Source organism: Scyliorhinus torazame, chromosome 9 (genome assembly GCF_047496885.1).
Source record: "Scyliorhinus torazame isolate Kashiwa2021f chromosome 9, sScyTor2.1, whole genome shotgun sequence".
Lineage (NCBI taxonomy): Eukaryota > Metazoa > Chordata > Chondrichthyes > Carcharhiniformes > Scyliorhinidae > Scyliorhinus > Scyliorhinus torazame.
Genome location: NC_092715.1, coordinates 63,224,527 through 63,250,352, shown reverse-complemented (window position 1 = coordinate 63,250,352; position 25,826 = coordinate 63,224,527). Strand labels below are relative to the sequence as shown.

Below are 25,826 nucleotides of genomic sequence, written 5' to 3'. Positions count from 1 at the left end.
AAAAAGTTTACCACGAACCCGGTGGTGGCGGCAACATTGAATATCTGGGGACAGTGGAGGCGACAGAGAGGGGTGCGGGGAGCCCTGGTGGGGTCCCCAATCAGGAACAACCATAGGTTCGCCCCAGGAAGAATGGATGGAGGATTTCAGAGCTGGTACCAGTTGGGAATTAGGAGGGTGGGAGATTTATTTATAGATGGGACTTTTGCATGCTTGGGAGCATTGGAGGAAAAGTATAAGTTGCCCCGGGGAAATTTCTTGAGATATATGCAGGTGAGGGAGTTTACTAGACAGCAGGTGAGGGAATTTCCATTGCTCCCGACACAGGGGATACAGGACAGGGTGCTTTCAGGGGTGTGGGTCGGAGAGGGCAAGGTGTCAGAGATTTACCGAGAGATGAGGGAAGAGGGGGAGGAGTCGGTGGGCGAACTAAAAGGAAAGTGGGAAGAAGAACTAGGGGAGGAGATAGAGGAGGGTATGTGGGCTGATGCCCTAAGCAGGGTAAATTCCTCTTCCTCATGCGCCAGGCTTAGCCCGATTCAATTTAAGGTGCTACATAGAGCACACATAACGGGAGCAAGATTGAGCAGGTTCTTTGGAGTGGAGGACAAATGTGGGAGGTGTGGCGGGAGCCCGACAAACCACGCACATATGTTTTGGGCGTGCCCGGCACTGGAAGGGTATTGGAAGGGAGTGACGGGAGTGATTTCACGGGCGGTGAAGGCCCGGGTCAAACCAGGCTGGGGGTTAGCTCTATTTGGAGTTGCGGAAGAGCCGGGAGTGCAGGAGGCGAAAGAGGCCGACGTTGTGGCCTTTGCGTCCCTAGTAGCCCAGCGCAGGATCCTACTCATGTGGAAGGAGGCGAAACCCCCCGGACTGGAGGCCTGGGTAAATGATATGGCGGGGTTCATTAAACTGGAGCAGATAAAGTTTGCCCTGAGAGGATCGGCTTAAGGGTTCACCAGGCGGTGGCAGCCATTTCTCGACTACCTAGGGGAACATTAGAGGGAAGACAGATGACCAGCAGCAGCAACCCAGGGGGAAGGGGGGGGGGGGGGTTTAGTTTAGTTTAGGTCAAAGATAAAGGGGTTTTGTTACTTGTATATTGTTAAAAATTTCTGTATTATTGTTGCGTTTGCTTTGTAAGAGGGGAAAAATTGTTGTTTGGGAAAAAAATTTCAATAAAACATATTTTTTTTTAAAATGTTTCCTGTGGTTGTAAATGGGAAATATTCTATGCTCCAGCACTGACATTCTTCAAACTAGGCGATTGGCTGACAGGGTAAATCTTAATAGCCTGAAGTATCATTTACTAGTCTTTTTAGTGCAGCACGGTAGCATTGTGGATAGCACAATTGCTTCACAGCTCCAGGGTCCCAGGTTCGATTCCCGACTTGGGTCACTGTCTGTGCGGAGTCTGCACATTCTCCCCGTGTGTGCGTGGGTTTCCTCCGGGTGCTCCGGTTTCCTCCCACAGTCCAAAGATGTGCAGGTTAGGTGGATTGGCCATGATAAATTGCCCTTCGTGTCCAAAATTGCCCTTAAGTGTTGGGTGGGGTTACTGGGTTATGGGGATAGGGTGGAGGTGTGGACCTTGGGTAGGGTGCTCTTTCCAAGGGTCGTGCAGACTCGATGGACCAAATGGCCTCCTTCTGCACTGTAAATTCTATGATATGATTAAGGTGGTAATATTTATAATTTGTACCATCTGAGCCATACCTTCACATCTTCTATCACTTAAAACCAATACATTTTCTCTCCCCAACCCCTCCATAACGAGGTCAGATAATATTAAACAAATGCTACGTTTTAAAATCGGGAAAAGAACATTTCTAGGCATTAGGTTTTCATTGAGAAAAGCATCAAAACAAGATGTAAATGCAATGTATTACAACAGTTATAGATCCCTTTCTGATCTAAATACACGTCAGCCATGGCTAACAAAATAAATTAATAGGATTCTTTCCAAAGAGAAGTCATATAAAGCTGCCAGAAAAACTAGCAAGCCTGAGGATTCGGGGCAGTTTTGAATACAGCAAAGGACGACCAAGAGATTGATTAAGAGGGAAAAAATAGAGTACAAGAACAAACTTGCAAGGAACATAAAAGCAGACTGGAAGAGCTTCTATAAGAATATAAAAAGAAAAGGATTAATAAAAGAAAAGGTCCTCGCTGTCCACGGGGATAGTGCCAGAAGACTGGAGAGTGGCGAATGTTGTTCCTCTGTTCAAGAAAGGGAATAGGAATGACCCTGGTAATTATAGGAATTAGTCTTACTTCGGTGATCGGGAAGATAATGGAAAAGGTCCTGAAGGATAGGATTTATGACCATTTGGAAAGATGCAGCTTCATCCGGGATAGTCAACACGGATTCGTGAAGGGTAGGTCTTGCCTCACAAATTTGATTGAATTCTTTGAGGAGGTAACTAAGTGTGTAGACGAAGGTAGAGCAGTTGATGTTGTATACATGGATTTTAGTACGCCGTTTGATAAGGTTCCCCATGGTCGGCTCATGAAGAAAGTAAGGAGGTGTGGGATAGAGGGAAATTTGGCCAATTGGATAAGTAACTGGCTATCACATAGAAGACAGAGGGTGGTGGTGGATGGAAAATTTCCAGACTGGAGACCAGTTACCAGCGGTGTACCACAGGGATCAGTGCTGGGTCCTCTGCTATTTGTGATTTTTATCAATGACTTGGAGGAGGGGGCTGAAGGGTGGGTCAGTAAATTTGCTGATGACACCAAGATTGGTGGAACAGTGGATGAGGTGGAGGCCTGTTGAAATGAAATGAAAATCGCTTATCGTCTTTAATTGCCCTGCCATTTCCTTGTTCTCTATTATAAATTTGCCCATTTCGGATTGTAAGGCAGAATTGTCTATATAGAATGGTACAGCACAGAACAGGTCCTTTGGCTCTCGATGTTGTGCCGAGCATTGTCCGAAACCAAGATCAAGCTATCCCACTCCCTGTCATTCTGGTGTGCTCCATGTGCCTATCCAATAACCACTTGCAAGTTCCTAAAGTGTCCGACTCCACTATCACAGCAGGCAGTCCATTCCACACCCTAACCACTCTCTGAGTAAAGAACCTACCTCGGACATCCCTCCTATATCTCCCACGTAGGCTTCAAATGAAGTTACTGTGAAAAGCCCATAGTCGCCACATTCCGGTGCCTGTTCGGGGAGGCTGTTACGGGAATCGAACCGTGCTGCTGGCCTGCCGCGGTCTGCTTTCAAAGCCAACGATTTAACCCTGTACTAAACAGCTTTATAAGATAATGAGGGGGATAGATAAGAGTGGACGTTCAGAGACTATTTCCTCGGGTGGATGTAGCTGTTACAAGGGGGCATAACTATAATATTCAGGGTGGGAGATATAGGAGGGATGTCCGAGGTAGGTTCTTTACTCAGAGAGTGGTTAGGGTGTGGAATGGACTGCCTGCTGTGATAGTGGAGTCGGACACTTTAGGAACTTTCAAGTGGTTATTGGATAGGCACATGGAGCACACCAGAATGACAGGGAGTGGGATAGCTTGATCTTGGTTTCGGACAATGCTCGGCACAACATCGAGGGCCAAAGGACCTGTTCTGTGCTGTACCGTTCTCTGTTCTAATATAGACAATTCTGCCTTACAATCCGAAATTGGCAAATTTATAATAGAGAACAAGGAAATGGCAGGGCAATTAAAGAACTACTTTAGTTTTGCCTTCACTGAGGAAGACACAAATAACATCCCAGAAATGCTAAGGAACGAAGGGTCAAGTGAGAAAGTATTACTGAAAAAACAAAAGTGCTGGAGAAATTTATGGGATTGAGAGCCGATAAATCCCCAGGGATTACATTTGCAGGAGGTGGCCATGGAAATAGTGAATGCGTTGGTTGTCATCTTCCAAAATTCTGTAGATTCATGAACAGTTTCAGCAGATTGGATGCCAAATGTAACCCCACTATTTAAAAATGGAGGGAGAAAACAGGGAATCACAGACCAATTAGCTTAACATCAGTAGTAGGAAAGTGCTAGAATCTATTATAAAGAATGTGATACTAGAAAATACCAACACGATTAGACAATAGACAAAGTCAACATGGATTATTGAAAGGGCAATGATGTTTGACAAATCTGTTGTAGTTTTTTTTGAGCACGTAACTCGCAGAATAGATAATGGAGAACCAGTGGATTTGCAGAAAGCTTTTGATAAAGTCTCACATAAGTGGTTAGTGTGCAGAATTAAAGCACATGGGATTGGAGGTTAATATATTGGCATGGATTGAGAATTAGTTAACAGACAAGAAACAAAGAGTAGGAACAAGGAACAGATGGGTCTTTATCCAGAGCAGGCAGACGGTGACGGGTGGAGTCCCTCAGGGGTCAGTGTTTGGGCTCAAGCTATTCACAATATACACTAGATGATTTGGACAAGAGAAACAAATGTAATATTTCCAAGTGTGCTGACAACATAAAACTTGTTAGGAATGAGAGTGGTGAGGAGGATGTTAAGAGGCTTAAAGTTGATTTAGACAAGTTTAGTGAGTAGGCAAATACATGACAGATGCAGTATAATGTGGATAAGTGTGGAGTTATCCACTTTGGTAGGAAAAACAGAATAACAGAGTATTATTCAAATGGTATTAGATTGGTGTACAATTTTGGTGTACAAAGGGACCTGGGTGTCTTTGTACATCAATCACTGAAAGCAAGCTTGCAGCTGCAGTAAGCAGTTAAGATGGCAAATGGTATGTTGGCTTTCACTGCAAGAGAACTTGAATACATGAATACTTGAATACAGGGTCGTGGGTGCCTGGAACTCGCTGCCGGAGGTGGTGGTGGAACCAGGGACGATAGTGGCATTTAAGGGGCAGCTTGACAAATACATGAATAGGATGGGAATAGAGGGATACAAACCCAGGAAATGTAGAAGATTGTAGTTTAGTTGGGCAGCATGGTCGGCACGGGCTTGGAGGGCCGAAGGGCCTGTTCCTGTGCTGTACTTTTCTTTGTTCTTTGTTCTATGAGCAAGGATGTCCGACTGCAGCTGTACAGGGCCTTAATGAGACTGCACTTGGGAGTATTGTGTGCAGTTTTGGTCTCCTTACCTAAGAAAGGAGACACTTGCCACATAGGCAGTGCAGCAAAGGATTATCATATGAGGAGATTGAGTCAACTAGGCCTATATTCACTGGAGTTTTGAAGAATGAGAGGGGAATCTCATTAAAATGAATAAAATTCTGACAGGGCTAGCCAGACTAGATTCAGCAATAACGTTTCCTCTGGCTGGGGGTGTTCAAGAACAAAGGGATTACAGTCTCAGGACACAGTGTAAGCCATTTAGACTGAAATAAGGAGAAACATCTTCACTTGAGAGTAGTGAACTTCTGGAATTAGAACATAGAGCATGGAACATAGAACAGTACAACACAGAACAGGCCCTTCAGCCCACGATGTTGTGCCGACCATTTATCCTAATCTAAGATCAACCTAACCTACACTCCTTCAATTTACTGCTGTCCATGTGCCTTCCAAACTGCATAACCTCACACTTTTCCACATTGTATTCCATCTGCCACTTCGTTGCCCACTCTCCTAGCCTGTCCAAGTCCTTCTGAAGCCTGCCTGCTTCCTCAATACTACCTGCCCTTCTACAGATCTTTGTATCATCTGCAAACTTGGCAACCGCGCCTTCAGTTCCTTTCTCCAGATCATTAGAACGTAGAACTTGGAACAGTACAGGCCCTTCAGCCCATGATGTTGTGCTGACCATTTATCCTAATCTAAGATCAACCTAACCTACACGCCTTCAATTTACTGCTGTCCATGTGCCTGTTTAAGAGTTGCTTAAATGTCCCTAATGACTGACTCCACCACCTCTGCTGGCAGTGCATTCCACACACCCACCACTCTCTGTGTAAAGAACCTACCTCTGACATCTCCCCTATACCTTCCTCCAATCACCTTAAAATTATGTCCCCTCGTGACAGCCATTTCCACCCTGGGGAAAAGTCTCTGGCTATCCACTCTATCCATGCCTCTCATCACCTTGTACACCTCTATCAAGTCACCTCTCTGCCTTCCACTTCTGAGTGCTAAATTGGGGAAAGGTCAAGTATAACAAAATTCAGCAGGAGCTAGGGAATGTGGATTGGAGCAGCTGTTTAAGGGTAAATCCACATTTGAAATGTGGGAGTCTTTTAAGGAAAGGTTGATTAGAGTGCAGGACAGACATGTCCCTGTGAAAATGAGGGATAGAAATGGCAAGATTAGGGAACCATGGATGACGGGTGGAATTGTGAGACTAGCTAAGATGAAAAAGGAAGCATACATAAGATCTAGGCGACTTAAAACTGATGAAAATTTGGAGGAATATCGGGAAAGTAGGACAAATCTCAAACGCGCAATAAAGAGGACTAAAAGGGGTCATGAAATATCTTTGGCTAACAGGGGTTAAGGAAAATCCCAAAGCCTTTTATTCGTATATAAGGAGCAAGAGGGTAACTAGAGAAAGGATTGGCCCACTCAAAGACAAAAGAGGGAATTTATGCGTGGAGTCAGAGGAAATGGGTGAGATTCTTAATGAGTACTTTGCATCGGTATTCACCAAGGAGAGGGATATGACGGATGTTGAGGCTAGGGATGGATGTTTAAATACTCTAGGTCAAGTCGGCATAAGGAAGGGGGAAGTTTTGGGTATTCTAAAAGGCATTAAGGTGGACAAGTCCCCAGGTCTGGATGGGATCTATCCCAGGTTACTGAGGGAAGCGAGGGACGAAATAGCTGGGGCCTCAACAGATATCCTTGCAGCATCCTTGAGCACGGGTGAGGTCCCGGAGGACTGGAGAATTGCTAATGTTGTCCCTTTGTTTAAGAAGGGTAGCAGGGATAATCCAGGGAATTATAGACCTGTGAGCTTGACGTCAGTGGTAGGCAAACTTTGGAGAAGATACTGAGGGATAGGATCTATTCACATTTGGAAGAAAATAGACTTATCAGTAATAGGCAGCATGGTTTTGTGCAGGGAAGGTCGTGTCTTACAAACCTAATAGAATTCTTTGAGGAAGTGACAAAGTTAATTGATGAGAGAAGGGCTGTAGATGTCATATACATGGACTTCAGTAAGCCGTTTGATAAAGTTTCCCATGGCAGGTTGATGGAAAAAGTGAAGTCGTATGGGGTTCAGGGTGTACTAGCTAGATGGATAAAGAACTGGCTGGGCAACAGGAGACAGAGAGTAGTGGTGGAAGGGAGTGTCTCAAAATGGAGTACGGTGAATAGTGGTGTTCCACAGGGATCCGTGCTCGGACCACTGTTGTTTGGGATATATATAAATGATCTGGACGAAGGTATAGGTGGTCTGATTAGCAAGTTTCCAGATCATACTAAAGATTTGTGGAGTTGCAGATAGCGAGAATACAGCAAAATATAGATAGATTGGAGAGTTGGGCAGAGAAATGGCAGATGGAGTTCAATCCAGGCAAATGCGAGGTGATGCATTTTGGAAGATCAAATTCAAGAGCGGACAATACGGTCAATGGAAGAGTCCTGGGGAAAATTGATGTACAGAGAGATGTGGGAGTTCAGGTCCATTGTACCCTAAAGGTGGCAATGCAGGTCGATAGAGTGGTCAAGAAGGCATACAGCATGTTTGCCTTCATCGGGCGGGGTATTGAGTCGGCAGGTCATGTTACAGTTGTATAGGACTTTGGTTAGGCTACATTTGGAATACTGCGTGCAGTTCTGGTCACCACATTACCAGAAGGATGTGGATGCTTTAGAGAGGGTGCAGAGGAGGTTCACCAGGATGTTGCCTGGTATGGAGGGTGCTAGCTATGAAGAAAGGTTGAGTAGATTAGGATTGTTTTCGTTGGAAAGACGGAGGTTGAGGGGGGACCTGATTGAGGTCTACAACATTATGAGAGGTATGGACAGGGTGGATAGCAACAAGCTTTTTCCAAGAGTGGGGGTGTCAATTACAAGGGGTCACAATTTCAAGGTGAGAGGGGGAAAGTTTAAGGGAGATGTGCGTGGAAAGTCTTTTACGCAGATGGTGGTGGGTGCCTGGAACGCTTTGATAGCGGAGGTGGTAGAGGCGGGCACGATAGCATTATTCAAGATGCATCTAGACAGATATATGAACGGGCGGGAACAGAGGGAAGTAGATCCTTGGAAAATAGGCGACAGGTTTAGATAAAGGATCTGGATCGGCGCAGGCTGGGAGAGCCAAAGGGCCTGTTCCTGTGCTGTAATTTTCTTTGTTCTTTGCTCCACTGAGAAAAGCCCTGGCTCCCTCAACCTTTCTTCATAAGACATGCCCTCCAGTCCAGGCAGCATTGTGGTAAATCTCCTCTGTACCCTCTCCAAAGCATCCACATCCTTCCTATAATGAGGCAACCAGAACTGGACACAATATTCCAAGTGTGGTCTAACCAGAGTTTTATAAAGTTGCAGCAAAACCTCGCGGCTCTTAAACTCAATCCCCCTGTTAATGAAAGCCAACACACCATATGCCTGCTTAACAACCCTATCAACCTGGGTGGCAACTTTGAGGAATCCCTCTGTACTTCCACACTTCCAAGAATCCTGCCTTTAATCCTGTATTCAGCATTCAAATTCGATCTTCCAAAATGAATCACTTCATATTTATCAAGGTTCAACTCCATCAGCCACTTCTCAGCCCAACTCTGCATCCTGTCAATGTCCTGTTGTAACCTGCAACAACCCTCAACAATATCTACAACTCCACCAACCCTTTGTGTCATCGGCAAACTTACTAACCCACCCTTCCACTTCCTCATCCAAGTCATTTATAAAAACCACAAAGAGCAGAGGTCCCTGAACAGATCCTTGTGGGACACCACTGGTCACCGACCTCCAGGCGGAATACTTTCCATCCACTACCACTTGCTGTCTTCTTTCGGCCAGCCAATTCTGTATCCAGACAGCCAAATTTCCCTGTATCCCATGACCCCCTAACTTTCTGAATGCGCCTACCATGGGGAACCTTCAAATGCCTTACTGAAATCCATATACACCACATCCACTGCCCGACCTTCATCAATGTGTCTCGTCACATCCTCAAAGAATTCAATGTCGCTTGTGAGGCATGACCTGCCCCTCACAAAGCCATGCTGGCTATCTTTAATCAAACTATGTTTTTCTAAATAATCATAAATCCTATCTCTCAGAATCCTTTCCAATATTTTGCTCACCACAGACGCAAGACTGATGGGTCTGTAATTCCCAGGGATTTCCCTGTTCCCTTTCTTGAATAGGGGAACAACATTCGCCTCCCTCCAATCATCCAGTACTACTCCACTGGAGAGTGAGGACGCAAAGATCATCGCCAATGGCGCAACAATCTCCTCCCTCGCTTCCCGTAGTAACCTTGGGTATATCCCGTCAGGCCCAGGGGACCTATCTATCCTGATGCTTTTCAAAATTTCCAGCACATCCTCCTTCTTAATGTCAACCTGTTCAAGTCTATTAACCTGGTTCACACTGTTCTCATGGGCAACAAGGTCCCTTTCTCCAGTGAATACTGAAGCAACGTATTCATTTGGGGCCTCCCCCCCCATCTCTTCAGACTCTAGGCACAAGTTCCCTCCACTATCCCTGAACGGCCATACTCTCACTCTGATCATCCTCTTATTTCTCACATAAATGTAGAACACCTTGGGGTTTTCCCAAATCCTTCCCGCCTAATTCTCTACATCAGAAAGCTATGGAGGCCAAGTCACTTAATATATTTAAAGTAGATAGATTTCTAGACTCTAAAGGCATCAAGGGGTATGGGAAGAGCGTGAGAGTATGGCATTGAGATGGAGGATCAGCCAAGATCATATTGAATGGCGGTACAGGCTCGAAGGGCCGAACAACCTACTCCTGTTCCTATTTTTTATGTTTCTACCGCATGCACAATTTATCAATTTTTCAATTAGAAATGCTGTACGTCTTCAAAGAGAATTGGAAAGATTCCGTAATATCGGAATTATGAAATTTTCAGACTTTGCGTAAACCTTTTTTTAAAGCTAACCTGAGATCATCAATCCACGCTATGAATCGAACAATGTCACTGTGGCCTTTTAGTACCCGTAGTTCTGTGTAGGGATTCTGCGGTTGTTCATCTCCTATGCATAGAACCAGAGACTTCTAAAATATAGAAGCAAAATTATTAGTTCCAAAACCATTACCAAAAGTGGCAAGGGATGATGGCAAGAGGATGACTGCTGAGCACCGTAGCAACTGAACTGAATTTGGAAACTTCAAAGTGCAAACATTATTATTAAGAAAGATGGAAAAGATAAAGTCGAATACTATGTAATAATGACATTATTATGCGGAGTCATTTGGAGGAATTCCAATACCAGACATCTTCAACACAGAAATGTAGGAAAAGTAAATGTAAAGGTACCTTGATGAAAATAAAATTTCAACTAGGAAAGTATTTGGAAAATCATTTGTCAAAAACTTTTCTCACCCAGTGTTTCCAAAACCTTTTCTAATGCAAACCCACTTTATTCCCACACACGTGGTTCGATCCCAGAGTGAACATTGTTGGGATGGAGGTTCAAACGGCAGGGATACAGGCACAACAAAAAAAAACAACTAAGGCATCTACCATTTTGCAAGTTCTGTTCGTGTCTCTGCACATTGGATTAGGCCACGGCCATAGGTAAAAGTGTCTTATGTATTTAAAAAGAGGCCTCACAGCCAATTTCAGCACAGTCAAAACTAAGTAAGTCCCTGCTCCTTAGCCGCCATTGCTGCCTCAGAGCTTGTGACCCCCCCCAACTGCTCGTCAGACAACCCCACTGAGAGTTATGGCCCACAGTTTGGGAACCCCATGTTCCATTCACAATATACTTAATAATGCAAAAGGTAAAACTAGAATGGGGAGTTTCTGCAAATATTCCTGCAAATTATTTGAGAAAATTGTAAAATGTTCGCTACTTGGTAGATGCACAAAGTATACAAAGTGATCTGCCACAGAATAAGAGATTTATACAACACCTCCACTGGCTCCTGCACGTCTCTGCCTCCCAACAACCACCTCAGCATCTCTCAGCACTGGAAGAAAAGGGATACAAAGCATCTTAATGCTATTATGAACTGGTGACAGTAATCATCCATAACCTTTAATTCATCCAAAATATGTCAATACAGTGGGAAGGGAGATTGCGCAATCATAAAATTTGATAATTAGCAAATTCAACAAAAAAGAAACCAGATTGAAGCTCAGTAGCAAATTTCTGAATTATGTTGTAACTAGTGCCTCCAAAAAGGCATAAATTGTCAATTCAATTCAATGCTTGACTGTGGCTTGAAAGATCACCAAGTCAAGAAAGTTCCCGTTCAAAGGAAACATTTTTGCAGAAACAAGGGGCGAAATTCTCCGGAAACGGCGCGATGTCCGCCGACTGGCGCCCAAAACGGCGCAAATCAGACGGGCATCGCATCTTTGGAGGCCGAGCCCCAACCTTGAGGGGCTAGGTCGGCGGCAGACGAATTTCCGCCCCGCAGCTGGCGGAAAAGGCCTTTGGTGCCTCGCCAGCTGGCGCGGAAATGACATCTCCGGGCGGAGTATGCGCGGGAGCGTCAGCGGACGCTGACAGCATTCCCACGCATGCGCAGTGGAGGGAGTCTCTTCTGCCTCTGCCATGGTGCAGACCGTGGCGGAGGCGGAAGGGAAAGAGTGCCCCCATGGCACAGGCCCGCCCGCGGATCGGTGGGCCCCGATCGCGGGCCAGGCCACCGTGGGGGCACCCCCCCGCAACCCCCCCAGGACCCTGGAGCCCGCCCGCGCCACCTTTCCCGCCGGTAAGGTAGGTGGTTTAATTTACGCCGGCGGGACAGGCATTTTAGCGGTGGGACTTCGGCCCACCCGGGCCAGAGAATCGCACGGGGGGGCTCGCCAACCAGCGCGGCGCGATTCCCGCCCCCGCCGAATATCCGGTGCGGGAGACTTTGGCAACCGGCGGGGGGGGGATTCACGCCAGCCCCCGGCGATTCTCCGACCCGGCGGGGGGTCGGAGAATTTCGCCCCAGGTGTGGAAATGGCAACTGGAGATGACTTAACAGATTTTCATTCTCTGCAGTGAGGCACCCTAGAGCTCACTATTTGAATGAATATTCCAGCATTGATGCCACAAAGAAAAATGCAATTCATAGAAATTACAGTGCAGAAGGAGGTCGTTCAGCTCATCGAGTCTGCACTGGCCCTTGGAAAGAGCACCCCACTTAAGTCCACGCCTCCACCCTATCCCCGTAACCCAGTAATTGTGGGCAAGCTCCACATGATTTTTCATTCAGTAATTTTAATTGGCAAAAGCTTTTAGCCATTGTACTCATGGCTGCAAAATGTGTGCTTACGTGTACTCAGTAGGCAAGGTTCTGCATAAGAAATACTGGTCTTGGATTTGGTAGGGCGGGGTGTAGAAATAGGAACATTGTCAATTCACCTCCAATATTTATTTACCATCTGCAGCCAATGCTACAGATATGACTAGAAATGTACTGCTCATCTCAGGCCTGCTCATCTCAGGCTCAAACATGTGTCAAACCTTGTTGCGCAGAATAGATAGCACCAATGCATTAATTACCAGCTCCTGATAGTCCTCTTTTATATGATTAATTAGAATAATTTCTATTAAAAGAATGGTCAATCCGTACAATTTCCATCAGAACCCACTAGGTTAGGATTAAGAGCCAACTGTATTCTAAGGGAGTCATCAAGCACTGGAACATGCAGAAACCTAACATTGTACAACATCCCAACAGGAGCATTATCAGACAAAAATCATACATTAGAATATATTAGAACAGGGGACCAAACGTTTGGTCAAAGAGGTCAATTTTAAGGAACATCCTAAAGGAAAGAGTTGACCAGAAACCAATGTAGGTCAGCAAGCACAGGAGTGAGAGGCTCAAAGTTAGAAAAGGGATAGCAGAATTTTGAATGAGCTTAAGTTTAGAAGCTGGAAGGTCAGAGGTTAACCAGGAAAGCACTGGAATAAACAGATCAGGAGGCATCAAAGGCATGGATGAGGGTTTCAGTCCCAAACGCGCAAAGGAAGTTATTTGACAGGCTAGAGGGGGAAGTAGCAATCTTGGTGATGTAGACAATATGGACTTTATGAAATACATAAGAGGATAAAAGGGATAATATAGAACGATTCATGAGGAATCTTCACAGCAAGGCAAAAGGTTTGGACAACAACTTGATACATTCTTATTATTAGTAGATATTTTGTGATCGTGCCGACCATAAGTCAAATCAAAGAAAATTATCCTCAGTGCATCAATCTTGCTAGAGTATAGGGTCCAGTTAATCGCAAAATTAGACAGCTGCAGCCTTGACAGTGTGGTCGGCAGCTTTATAATAGGGGAAACCTATTGAGATGCTACCTAGATGCATAACAGATTAGTAATGCACAAGGAATGTGTTGACACAATAAATTGTAAAGATTCCAAATAGGTACGGGGCGGAATATTAATAGTACTAATAGTTGTGCAGAATTTCAGCCGAAATGTTCCACTTTATCAACATGGTACATATGGTCAATCTCTGCTCATGCCCGTTTTCATGCTTCACTTGAGCCTCCTCCCATCCGTTCTTAGCCAAACCTACTAAAGTAACCATCTTTTCACTTGTCTCTCAAATGCATCGATACCATTTATTTCAACCAATCCCTACGGACATCAGCTTCACACTTTGGGTAAAGAGGTTTCTTCTGAATTCTGTACTGGATTTCTTGGTGATCATCTTTTATCGATAATCTCTAGTTATGCTCTTCCCCATAAGTGCATAAGACCATAAGACATAGGAGCGGAAGCAAGGCCATTCGGCCCATCGAGTCCACTCCGCCATTCAATCATGGCTGATGCAGCTTACCAAGTTTCAACAGATTTAGCATAACTTCCCTACTTTCAATGCTATTCACCTACAGAAATATAGCCGAGTGTTTGGTTTACTTTTTTGATGAAATGTGGAACAACTTTTAGTGATTGATGTATTTGCAGTCAGAGATCTTCTTGTTCCTCTGTACCATTAGAATCATATAGAATTTACAGTGCATTAGACTTCCATCTACCAAGTAGTAAGTGACCTCTCTATTCTGCCTACTAAAATGTAACTATTTAATCATGTTGAACTTAATTGCCAATTATTTGTCTATTTTGCAAGTCTATTAACGTCTTCCTCAGCATCGACTATCCTCCCTAATTTGGTATCATCTACCATGTGATGATACCCAAGTACTTGTCCAGTTCACATCTGAATGCAATACCCGTGTATATATTCTTTTCATACTTTCTTACCTATTTTAAATATTAAAAAGTGTTCACTAATAATGCACTAATTTACATTGTGTGAATCACTGCATTTTTAGCTAAAAGCTCAACTCCTAGCTTTGAGGTTCTTCAGTAATCCCAGAACTCTCAGCCTAGACATAAGGTTAAAGTAAAACAGCCACCTTTAAAAAGGGGCATTTCAAGTTATTTTTAACAAGATATCAAAATTCTTCAAACCAAATATTTCAAAGCTTCTTAGCCGTATCAGCATAAATATTAAATTATTTGCATGTATCACTGTTGCAGTGTAGGAAAGATGGCAGACTTTTTTTTATTCTTTCATGAGATGTGAGCGTCGCAGGCAAGGCCAGCATTTGTTGCCCGCCCCTAATTACCCTCGAACTGAGTGATATTTTAAGAGTCAACCACATTACTGTGGGTCTGGAGTCACATGTAGGCCAGAACAGAAAGGACGGCAGATTTACTTCCCTAAAGGACATTAGTGAACCAGATAGGTTTTTACTACAATTGACAATGGTTTCATTAGACTTTTAATTCCAGATTTTTATTGAATTCAAATTTCACCATCTGCATGGCAGGATTCTAACCTGGTTCCCAGAGCATTACCCTGGGTCTCTGAATTACTAGCCCAGCGACAATGCCACCGCCTCCCACACACCAAGGTCCCACAAACAGTAGAGTGATGAGCAGATAATTGGTTGTTGTGATGTTAATTGAGGTATAAATATGGTCGAGGAAACTGGGTACAACCTCCTGCTCTTCTTCAAAATAGTGCTACAGTTCTTCTCCACTTCACTTGAAAGGGCCTTGGTTTACCATCTCAACTGAAAGGCTGCACCTCCGAGATTGCAGCAGTTCGTCAGTTCTGCATTGGAGTATAAGCTTTGTGCTCAAGTCTTGCAGCAGGACTTGTATACTGAAGCTTCCAATTCGGAGGCAAGACTGCTACCAACTGAGTCGCCAATGAAACCGACAAGTCAACAATCTACCTCCTGCAATTCAAATCTGTTTAAACTAAATGATCTGATCCAAACACTCAACCCTCACTTTGCTAAATTATTTACATTGCATAATTCAAGTTACTGAATTTCCAACTCAAAAAAGGATAATCAGGAATGGATATACTACTGTTCAACGTTCTCCTGCCAAATGAGAAATCTAGTTATGCCATGATTCTGCATTGGAATTCAGATACGTTTGAAGTGTAGCTAAAAGCTCGATAAATAATTGTTCAATGCTCTGTGCATCTTAAGTAGTCTTAAGTCATTTATTTCAACATTAAGAATATTTGAATACAGCAGAACATAGCTGATTCAAAAGTTACATTCTTACTAAACAGCAATGCACAGTCTTTAAAACTCTCAGTCTGTTTGCGATCTAAGAATTTGAGACTTTAACACCGATTAATGCTTGTTCTCTTGGTGTCCCCCTATACTAACCTACGACATTGACTTCTATTTTTTGAAAGATAACGGGCCCATTTTGCAATCTCAGGCCTGGAAGTTTCAATCCCTGTTGGTTCTGGATCAATAACTAGCAAAAAAATTATCTCAGTTCCAGATCCACACTGAAAGTTCTCACAAGCCAGGCACAACGCCAGACTTCATTTTTATTTCTTGTTCAAACAGGCATCAGAAAAGCACAAAAGCATCAGAGCCAAACAATAGGTCAGCAGGCCAGATAAAACAGGCTTACCTGCTTGAAAAGAATGCATTAAACCTCTCGAGACCCTTGTGGAAGGAAAGGAAAGGAATTGCTATCTGCTGTATCATTACAACTGAACTGCTGAAAAATAAAACTGAACTAAATAAGGTTCCGATTCACACCCTTGCTATGAAAAATGTGCAGTTAGGACTGTAAGCTGAACTAGATGTCCAAATTGAAAGTAGACTGAATAGGGTCACAGAGCTCTCCCATTATTTCAGCTGGTTTATCGAGTGAGCAGCTGAAACGTATGGACAGCGAAGGCCCCAGGTTCTGTTCATAGCCAATTCAGCACTACAGGCCTCAAGGTCGTCAATCTGAAAAGTTAACGCTGTTCTCTGCCCAGTTCTTGCCTGACCAGCTGAGTGTTCACAGCATTTTCGATTTTTATTTCAGATTTCCAACATTTGAAGTATTTTGCTTTTGAAGTACTTTCACCTACCTACCTGATTGATTCAAATATCATTTGTAAAACAATTGCAACTGAACAGGTTCCTTTCGTCTAATTAATCTCAGGTCAACCCAATTTAAAGAAATTTCTTCGCAGGAAGCAACTGGGAACACAGGTCAGATTTTGTGCCCTAAAGGGACTGCCCAAACCAAACATAAATCCTTCTTTACAGAAGGCAAATTTCATCAGGATAGCCCCTTGAATCTTCCTTAATAAATTTAAACGTGGTCATGCAAGGTCCCACAACCAGAAACGGGATGAATGGCCAGATAATCTGCTTTTTTTCCTAGGTTACTGGTTGAGGGATAAGCGTTGTTACACCAACTCCTTATATTTCTTCAAATAAGGAGGATTGTTTACATTCACCAAAGAGTGGAAATGGAGCCCGTTTACTACCTCATCTAAAAATAAGGCACCTTTAATAGCACAACAGTCCCTTAGTACTGCACTAAAAGGTCAGCCTAGATTTTGTGATTGAAACCATATGACCCAATTCGGAGACAAGTACCCTTCCATCTATTCAAGTTGACATTTCTTGCAAGGAATTACCTGTGCCTTCTGCTTTGAAATCTTTGTAATCCCCCGGGGGGGGGGAGAGAGAGGAGGAGGAGGAGGAGGAGGAAAGAGAGAGTGAGAGAGAGGAGGACGATCAACTTTTTTTCCAAATAATTGCCACAAGTGAAGCTGGGTTTTAAAGACACAAAAATAAAATACTTTGTGCCAGTACTTCACAAATCCACTCCAATGAAATGAGATAGGACCAGTCTTACGATTGTAGTCACTTAGTCAGCATCACAGACCTAGGATCAACATACTGGTACATGGAACCATTAGGTGAAGTTGAAGCCAATAGTTCCTTGCAAATATTCCAAGAGTCAGTGGTATGCTTAACACAGCCACTGGTATAGACTATAAACAACAGCAAAGATTGGTGCAGACGCGATGGGCCAAATGGCCTCTTTCTGCACTGTCGGGATTCTATTCTATGATCTATATATATGTTACACAGATGCAAGTGCTACAATTGTTAAAACTATTTCATAAATTTGAACAGAAGAATCTATTATCCAAATGAACTGAACAAGCTGAAAAGAAAAATACATTTAAGGCCATTAACAGAACAATGAAGGGAAATAATTTTTTTAAATCCAGAAATGTCTATGTCCTAACAATCTTCCATCAGTAAGAGGCTAGAAGTAGAAACCATTATGATTTAAGCGGAAAGTAGATAAATACTTGAAAAGGAGAGATTACAGAGAAATAACCAAAATAAACAGTTCTTCCAGAGAAAATAAAAAAGTTTTGTGTCAAATAACGTCCTGTGCTGCAAAATTATATGATTCTATAAGGTGATTAAAAAGTATTGAATGCTGAAGACAGCATTTGAAGAAATAAACATTTTTGAATTGATTTAGCAGTAACACACAGTTTGAGAAAATACTCACCCATTGCTGTGATAACAAAACAAAAATGCAACTCCAGGGTTCCGCCAATTCTTTCTGATGTGTGTCAGCAGGAATGGTCACTTGGAACCAGTCTGACTTCATAAATAGGCCTACATACAGCAAGTTCATCCCTCATGTGATAATTTTTCAAAGAATATTTTGGTCTACTTGCAGGGCATATGAAGGATGCAATGGGCAGTAAAATCAATATTTTGCAATTCGCTCCTACATATTCAACATTCACTATAATTTTCCCAGTAGCTATGATGAACAGTTGGGAAAAAATCATACATGATAATAATGCCGACCCATTTGCTGGTGGAACCTTTTGATCTCTCCTACACATCACAATCAGGAGAAAGAAAATACGCTATGCTCTATTCCATTGAAGTCATTAAAGAGGACTGCAAGGCCGAAAGGTTGAGGATCAAGTTTAATCCTCTCACACACAGCGATCCTACCACCAGCTCTTCCCAACACTACTATTTGTTTTTAAATTGTCAGCTTTTTTGCCTCCACTACTCTGTATGAACATTTATTCCACTGGTTAAACACTTTGTGGGAAGAATCCCCTGATACCAGGTTTCAAATCTCTTGCACCTATTTGAACAACACGTTAAGTTATTTCTTGTGTGCATTTAACAATCTTGTTTACTTCTTTAAGCTCACTTCTCAAACATCTTCTTTCCTTTTTCTGAAATGCCCAATTCCCCAGCCTTTCATCATAACGCAGCCCCGGCACTGGGACTCAGCCTAGTAGCTCTTCTCAGCACTGTCTCCAACACATGAAAGTCTCGGTCATTTTTTAAGATGTTGTATTGAACATATGATCCAACCAGAGCACAGGTTTGATCATTACTTTATCCAATTTGTATTCTACTGTTTCCAGTTATCTTTTAAGCATCCTGCTAACCTGATTCATTGTTGCTCCTCAATCTTTGGACATGATTAATCTCTTTCAACTTCACCTTCAGCTATTTCACCAACAAGACCTTGCGTTTATTTAGCACCTTTACTTGGAAATACATCATCCTTCTTCCATCAGCTTTGGGCCTAAATTGTGAACTCCCACTGTAACAGCACTGTGGTGTATGTACACCACACTGACTGCAACACTTCAAGGCAGTGGCTCCCACAATCTCCTTGAAGGTAATTAGGGATGGGCAATAAATACTGATCTTGACACATCCCATGAATGAATAAATCAAACCTACAACATAGGAAAACATCCCTTTGCAGAAACATCAGTCAGAATGTGACAATTAGTAGAAGAACAAGAAATTGGGCAGGGTGACTAAACCTACTTCTTTGAAAAAAACCTCTGAAGAAAGATATTGAAGAAAATATAAGAGACGGACAGACAGCAAGGTTTATTAACAGAATATCAAAGCTTTGGGCCTAGACAGCTGCAAATGGTGGTATCAAGGGAGGGAGGATGGTGCAGGAGGCAGGAGTTGGAGGGACACATTTCTCAGAGGATTGCAAAGTGGCATGAAGTTACAGAGAAAAGGAGGGGCAAAGCCACAAAGAGATTTGATGATGTGAATGAAAATGTTTAAATATCCCTTTGATTGCCCTTTTAACATGTTTCTGCATTTTCATCCTTGGGATTTCCATCACTTTTCACCCTGCAGCATTTGTACAAGTCATTTTCCCTCTTCATTTCACTTTTCATTTGTTTGTTAATCCATTTAAGATCACAAACAATTACTAGGTCATGGTAAGCATTTCCTCTTGAGGTTTTCTTAACATACTGGGTGATCAAATATTCACAAGGGAAAATGAGCGTTATGCCCTCCCCACACAAATACATCCTAACTAAAATCAATATTATGTTATAGGTCCACCAACAGTAAACCACTTGGGTCTTCCATATGTATACTGGATTGATTGAAATTTCCCATTGAAATAATTTTCCTATGTTCACATACTTTATTGATCAATGTTTTTCTGATGCTGACCTGAGGTCTATAGCATTCCCTTAGTGTTAGCTTTGATTTTTTTGTAGCATTAGATTTTGTTAATCAGAATTGCTCATTCCGTAGCTTTCTACCTCCTACAGGATCGATTTATTTTGCCCCTCAGGATGTCCCCGACATCTAGAGTTGTACTGGGTCTGTTCCTGTCTACTCTTGAGTTTTTAAACACTTTTATACCCACCAAATGATTTTAATCAATAGAATCATAGAATGGTTACTGCACAGGAGGAGGCCATTTGCTCCATACTGTCTAAGCTGGCTCTCTATAAGAACAATTCATTAACTGTCCCATCTGTTCTGCAGGCCTGAAATTTTCTGCTCTTAAAATAACTTCTCTTTTGAAAGCTATGATTGTAATTACCTTAATCACATTCTCAAGCAGTGGATTTCAGATCCAAAACTACTCATTGCACAACATCGCTATTGCTTCTTTTGGGCCGGTCTTAAATCAGGGTCCTCTGGTTCTGGATTCCTTCACCAGTGGGAATAGCTTCCACACACACCTCCCCTCCCCCCCTCCCCAACCCAATGACTCCGCCTAGACCCTCATAATTTGAATACCTCTATCAGATCTCTTCTCAACCTTTTACTCTCCAAGCAGAACAGCATCAGCTTCTCCGATCTATCTACTTAACTGAAGCTCTTCATCCTATTGAATCCTGTCTGCATTGTAATACCTTCACATCCTTCCTAAAATGTGGTGCATGAACTGAACACAATACTCCACTTGAGGCTGAAACAGCATTTCATATGAGTTTATCAAAACAATCCAGATGTGTGGTCTCTCAGGGGATCACGAGATGTGGGGAGAAGGCAGGAAAGTGGAGTTGAAGCCCAAGATCAGCTATTATTATACTAGCAGAGAAGGTTCAATGGACAATATGGTCTCCTCCTGTTCCTATTTCTTATGATTGTTTCCTTGCTTTAGTGTTCTATGTCCCCAGTTACAAAGCCCCAAAACCCTATATGCTTTATTAACCGCCTTCCCTGCTACCTTCAATGACTTGTGTATATATAATCCCAGGTCCCCCAACTCCCAGTTAGAATTGTGCCCTTTATTTTATATAGCCCAAAATGAATCACTTCAGATTTCTCTGCATCAAATTTTATGTCACTTGTCCACTCATTCCATGACCGACGTCCTTTTCAAGTCTTATACAATCTTCCTCACAGTTCACAGCATATCCAAGTTTTGTATCATCAGCAAATTTTGAAATGATATCTTATACACCACTGTCTAGATCATTAAGATAGTTATAGTGCAAGGGCAATTAGGGATAAGTAACAAATTGTTGACCAGTGATTTGCACATTCCATGAATGAATGAAAACCCTTCCTCCAGTCCAAAAAGTTATGTTCACTACTAGTACTTTTTTCTGTCAATCAGTCAATTTCGTATTCATGTTAGTACTGTCCCTTTTATTCCATGAGCTCTCTAACCTTGGTAACAAATTTGAAGTACGGGGTTAGCGCTGCTGCCTCACGGCGCCTTGGACCCGGTTCAATCCCGGCCTCAGGTCACTGCCCGTGTGATGTTTGCACATTCACCCCATGTATGCGTGGGTCTCACCCTCACAACCTAAAAGGATGTGCAGGTTAGGTGGATTGGCCACACTAAATTACCCCTTAATTGGAAAAAAAGAATTGGGTACTCTAAATTTATTTTTTAAAAATTTGAAGTACAACTTTATCAAATGGCTTTTGAACTCCCATACACCACATCAACAGCATTATCCTCATCGACCCCCTGTTATCTCATCAAAAATTTCAAAACAATTTAACTGAACATGGTTTTCTCTTAATAAATTTATACTGCCTTTTTTAAATTAACCTGCATTTACCCAAGTGATAGTTATTTTTGTCCTACATCATTTACAAAAGGTTTCCTTACCACCGAGGTTAAGCTAACTGGCCTTTACTTGCTGGGCTTATCCTTACTTCATGCCTAACGTCACTAGTCAATATAGGCATTGCAATTCCAGCAGCTCCACAAACTTTAAAATTGGCCTTACCAGTAACCTCATAATTAGGGCCCGAGCCATTTGCTCACCTTGCACGCTTGATGCCGAAACACAACTCTTCAAAGTTAGCCTGTGGGATAATGGCTGTATCATTGCTTGCTGTAATTTGTGCAGATGCATGAATGAGCCTAAGAATGCCATTTTCAGGCCCAAAAGTGCCCAGTCTACATCAGATTGTCCTGGAAGGATAACATGTCTCATAAATTATCGCTTTGACTGCCAATCTTTGATTCAAATTTACCTGGGCATGATCATTTCTTATCCCATTGCAGTCTGCCCTCCTCAATTAATTATTCTTATCCTGGATTGCACCTCGTCCTTTTCCATAGTCAGCCTAAACTTTATGATATAATGATCCTTGTCCCCTACATATACCTGAGCCACATGGTCCACCTCATTGCCAAGAAACAAGTTCAGCACCTCCTTTCTTGTTGGAACGCTTGCACCTCTCTTCCCTTTTTTGACCCAGTTGATATTAGAATAATTAAAGCTCCCATTATAACCACTCTCATTATTACACTTTTCTGAAGTACCTTTGCAAACTTGCTCATCTACACCTTTCTGGCTAGTTTTTAGCCGACAGAATACACCATGCAAAGTAATGATACGTTTATTATTTCTTAACTCTAACCAAATAGCTTCAGTCTTTCACCCCTCTGGGACAGCTTCTCTTTCCAACACTGCAGTGTTCTCCTTAATCAATACTGCGATCCCTTCTCCTTTCATTCCTTCCTATTTTTCCTGAACACTTTATATCCAGGAATATAGTGCACAGTCCTGTCCTTCTTTGAACCAGGTCTCCGTCATGGTCACATGATATTCCCAAATGGCTATCTGCACCTACAGTTCACTCCTCATATTCACCACACTCCGCGCATTCATACATGCACAATAGCCCTCATTTAGATTGGATTACATTCCTTCTTACTATGCCTAATACTTCACTATTTCTTACTCTTGTACTATCGGTCTCGCCCAGTTCTTGTGCACCTCAGTGTTCCTTTCCAATATTAACTCCTGGTTCCCATACCCGTTTGTTTAAACACTTCCTTGTAGCGCGGTTTGCCGAAGCCACTGGAAAATTGGCCCCAACTCTATCTAGGTGCAATTTGTCCATGCTATACAGATCCCATCTCCCGAGACCTGCCCCAATGTCTCAGGAATCGAATCCCCTCCTTCCTGTACCATCTCTCCACCCACGCATTCATCTGCTCAATCCTCCTTTTTCTATACTCACTTGGACATGGTACAATGAGTAACTCAGATTACTACTTTGAGATCCTGCTTGATAGTTTCCTTCCTACCTCCCTAGACTGTCCCAATTTAACCTGCTCCCTAACCATCAAATTCCCAATCATTATTTACTTTCCAATCTTCCTTGTGCACCACCCAGCTGAGCTAGCAGTGGTGCCATGGACTCGGATCTAGCAACATTCCCCAGACGAACCAGCACTCTCAGAATTGAATATTGGTTAGAGTGATATACACTCAGGGGATGCCTGCATTTATAATAACAATCTTTATTAGTGTCAGAAGTAGGCCTACATTAACACTGCAAGGAGGTTACTGTGAAAATCCCCCAGTCTCCACACTCCGGTGCCTGTTTGGGTACAAAGAGGGAGAATTCAGAATGTCCAATTCACATAACAAGCACGTCTTTCGGGACTTGTGTGAGGAAACCGGAGCACCCGGAGGAAACCCACGCAGAGACAGGAGACGGTGCAGACTCCGCACTGACAGTGACCCAAAAGGGAATCGAACACGGGTCCCTGGTGCTGTGAAGCAATAGTGCTAACCACTGTGCTACCTGGCCACCCCTACCTACCTCATCCTTCTCGCCAGCCTGGTAGTCACACATATTCCCTCAATGCCTTTGGATCCTTAAGCTGCAGAGTGATTGCATCTGTAAACATGCTATCCACAAAGCTCTCCGCCTGGGGAGTGCGCCACAGTGACGCCAACTGCTGCTCAAGCTCTGAAACCTAGAGTGTGAACTGCTGCAGTTGACGATACTTTCTGCACAAGTGGATTTCCAGGGCATGAGATGTGTCCTTACATTCCCACATGTAACAGGATGCACACTCCACAGATCCAAGATGTTCTGCCATGGTTCTGTTTAATTGACAATGAAACTTCCTACACAAATAAATGAAGACACAGCTGCTAGTCACAAATTAACTGCTTCGTCTGAGGATGTCATCATTTTATAGGGAGGTAAATTACCTATTATCTACAAAATCTTAGATTGTAATTTACTGCAAAATATAGCTATCATATAGATCTCATTAATTGATAGAACACCGATTGTAATTCTATGATAAATTATTAAATAATTAGATCCTCTAGATCCAGCAATAATTCCACTTCGTAGTTCCCTGGGCAGCATTGCATCGCAGTATCCCATTTCTAGATCTTTGTCTATACATGTATTTCAGCTCTGCAGAAGGGGAAGTATTAACAAAGGTGCACTTAGTTAATTCTCAAAAGTACACCAAGCGAGCTACAGACTAGTTTAAAGGGGATGTAACTGCTTGCAGATACACTTACCTGACGTGTCCCAGGCTGGAGGGGAAGGGAGATCTGCCAGCGGGGGTGGGGACAGTCAGACTGCAAAAGAGCCTAGTTGGGGGTTGGAGGTTCTGAGTGAGGGGGGAGGGTGGGAAGGTTCTGAGTGAGGGGGAAGGGGGAGAGGTTCTGAGTGAGTGGGGAGGTTCTGAGTGAGGGGGGAGGGTGGGGAGGTTCTGAGTGAGGGGGGAGGGTGGGGAGGTTCTGAGTGAGGGGGGAGGGTGGGGAGGTTCTGAATGAGGGGGAGGGTGGGGAGGTTCTGAGTGAGGGGGGAGGGTGGGGAGGTTCTGAGTGAGGGGGGAGGGTGGGGAGGTTCTGAGTGAGGGGGAGGGTGGGGAGGTTCTGAGTGAGGGGGGAGGGTGGGGAGGTTCTGAGTGAGGGGGGAGGGTGGGGAGGTTCTGAGTGAGGGGGGAGGGTGGGGAGGTTCTGAGTGAGGGGGGAGAGTGGGGAGGTTCTGAGTGAGGGGGGAGGGTGGGGAGGTTCTGAGTGAGGGGGAGGGTGGGGAGGTTCTGAGTGAGGGGGGAGGGTGGGGAGGTTCTGAGTGAGGGGGGAGGGTGGGGAGGTTCTGAGTGAGGGGGGAGGGTGGGGAGGTTCTGAGTGAGGGGGAGGGTGGGGAGGTTCTGAGTGAGGGGGGAGGGTGGGAAGGTTCTGAGTGAGGGGGAAGGGGGAGAGGTTCTGAGTGAGTGGGGAGGTTCTGAGTGAGGGGGAGGGTGGGGAGGTTCTGAGTGAGGGGGGAGGGTGGGGAGGTTCTGAGTGAGGGGGAGGGTGGGGAGGTTCTGAGTGAGGGGGGAGGGTGGGGAGGTTCTGAGTGAGGGAGAGGGTGGGGAGGTTCTGAGTGAGGGGGAGGGTGGGGAGGTTCTGAGTGAGGGGGGAGGGTGGGGAGGTTCTGAGTGAGGGGGGAGGGTGGGGAGGTTCTGAGTGAAGGGGAGGGTGGGGAGGTACTGAGTGTGAGGGGAGGGTGGGAAGGCTCTGAGTGAGGGGGAAGGGGAGAGGTTCTGAGTGAGTGGGGAGGTTCTGAGTGAGGGGGGAGGGTGGGAAGGTTCTGAGTGAGGGGGGAGGAGGGAGAGGTTCTGAGTGAGGGTGGGGAGGGAGGGTGGAGATGTTCTGAGTGAGGGGGAGATTCTGGGGAAGAGGTCCGCAGTATCACGGCTCCTCACACCCGGGAGATGTGAAGCACCACCAACGCTGTCAGCTCGGCCCCTATCCGAAGAAGAGACGACCAAGCAGAGCGGAGTCTGCGCAGAACAGTCCCAGAAGCTTCAAGCACTGAGCGGCACCAAAACAAAACTGAACGCTGCTACCGCGCAGACTCCTGCAGTGCCGGAAGTGACGCCAAGGCAGGCGGCGCGGGAAAGGG

General features: G+C 44.0%; 1 protein-coding gene across 5 annotated transcripts in view; it reads right to left on the bottom strand.

The window, feature by feature from the left end:
• Window positions 1-24,684, bottom strand: part of wdr41 (WD repeat domain 41) — a 107,058-nt gene extending 82,374 nt beyond the window's left edge. For 3 of the 5 annotated variants that reach the window (XM_072516014.1, XM_072516015.1, XM_072516016.1), the window contains exons 1-2: window positions 11,005-11,026; window positions 10,028-10,143 (exon numbers count right to left, since the gene is read on the bottom strand). In XM_072516014.1, coding sequence (XP_072372115.1) covers window positions 10,028-10,037 — 10 coding nt within the window. In that variant the 5' untranslated portion in view covers window positions 10,038-10,143; window positions 11,005-11,026. Of the gene's footprint in view, window positions 1-10,027; window positions 10,144-11,004; window positions 11,062-24,451 lie in introns of those variants that run through there. The other 2 variants (XM_072516018.1, XM_072516013.1) reach the window with 2 other exon arrangements.
• Window positions 24,685-25,826: the final 1,142 nt, after the last annotated feature.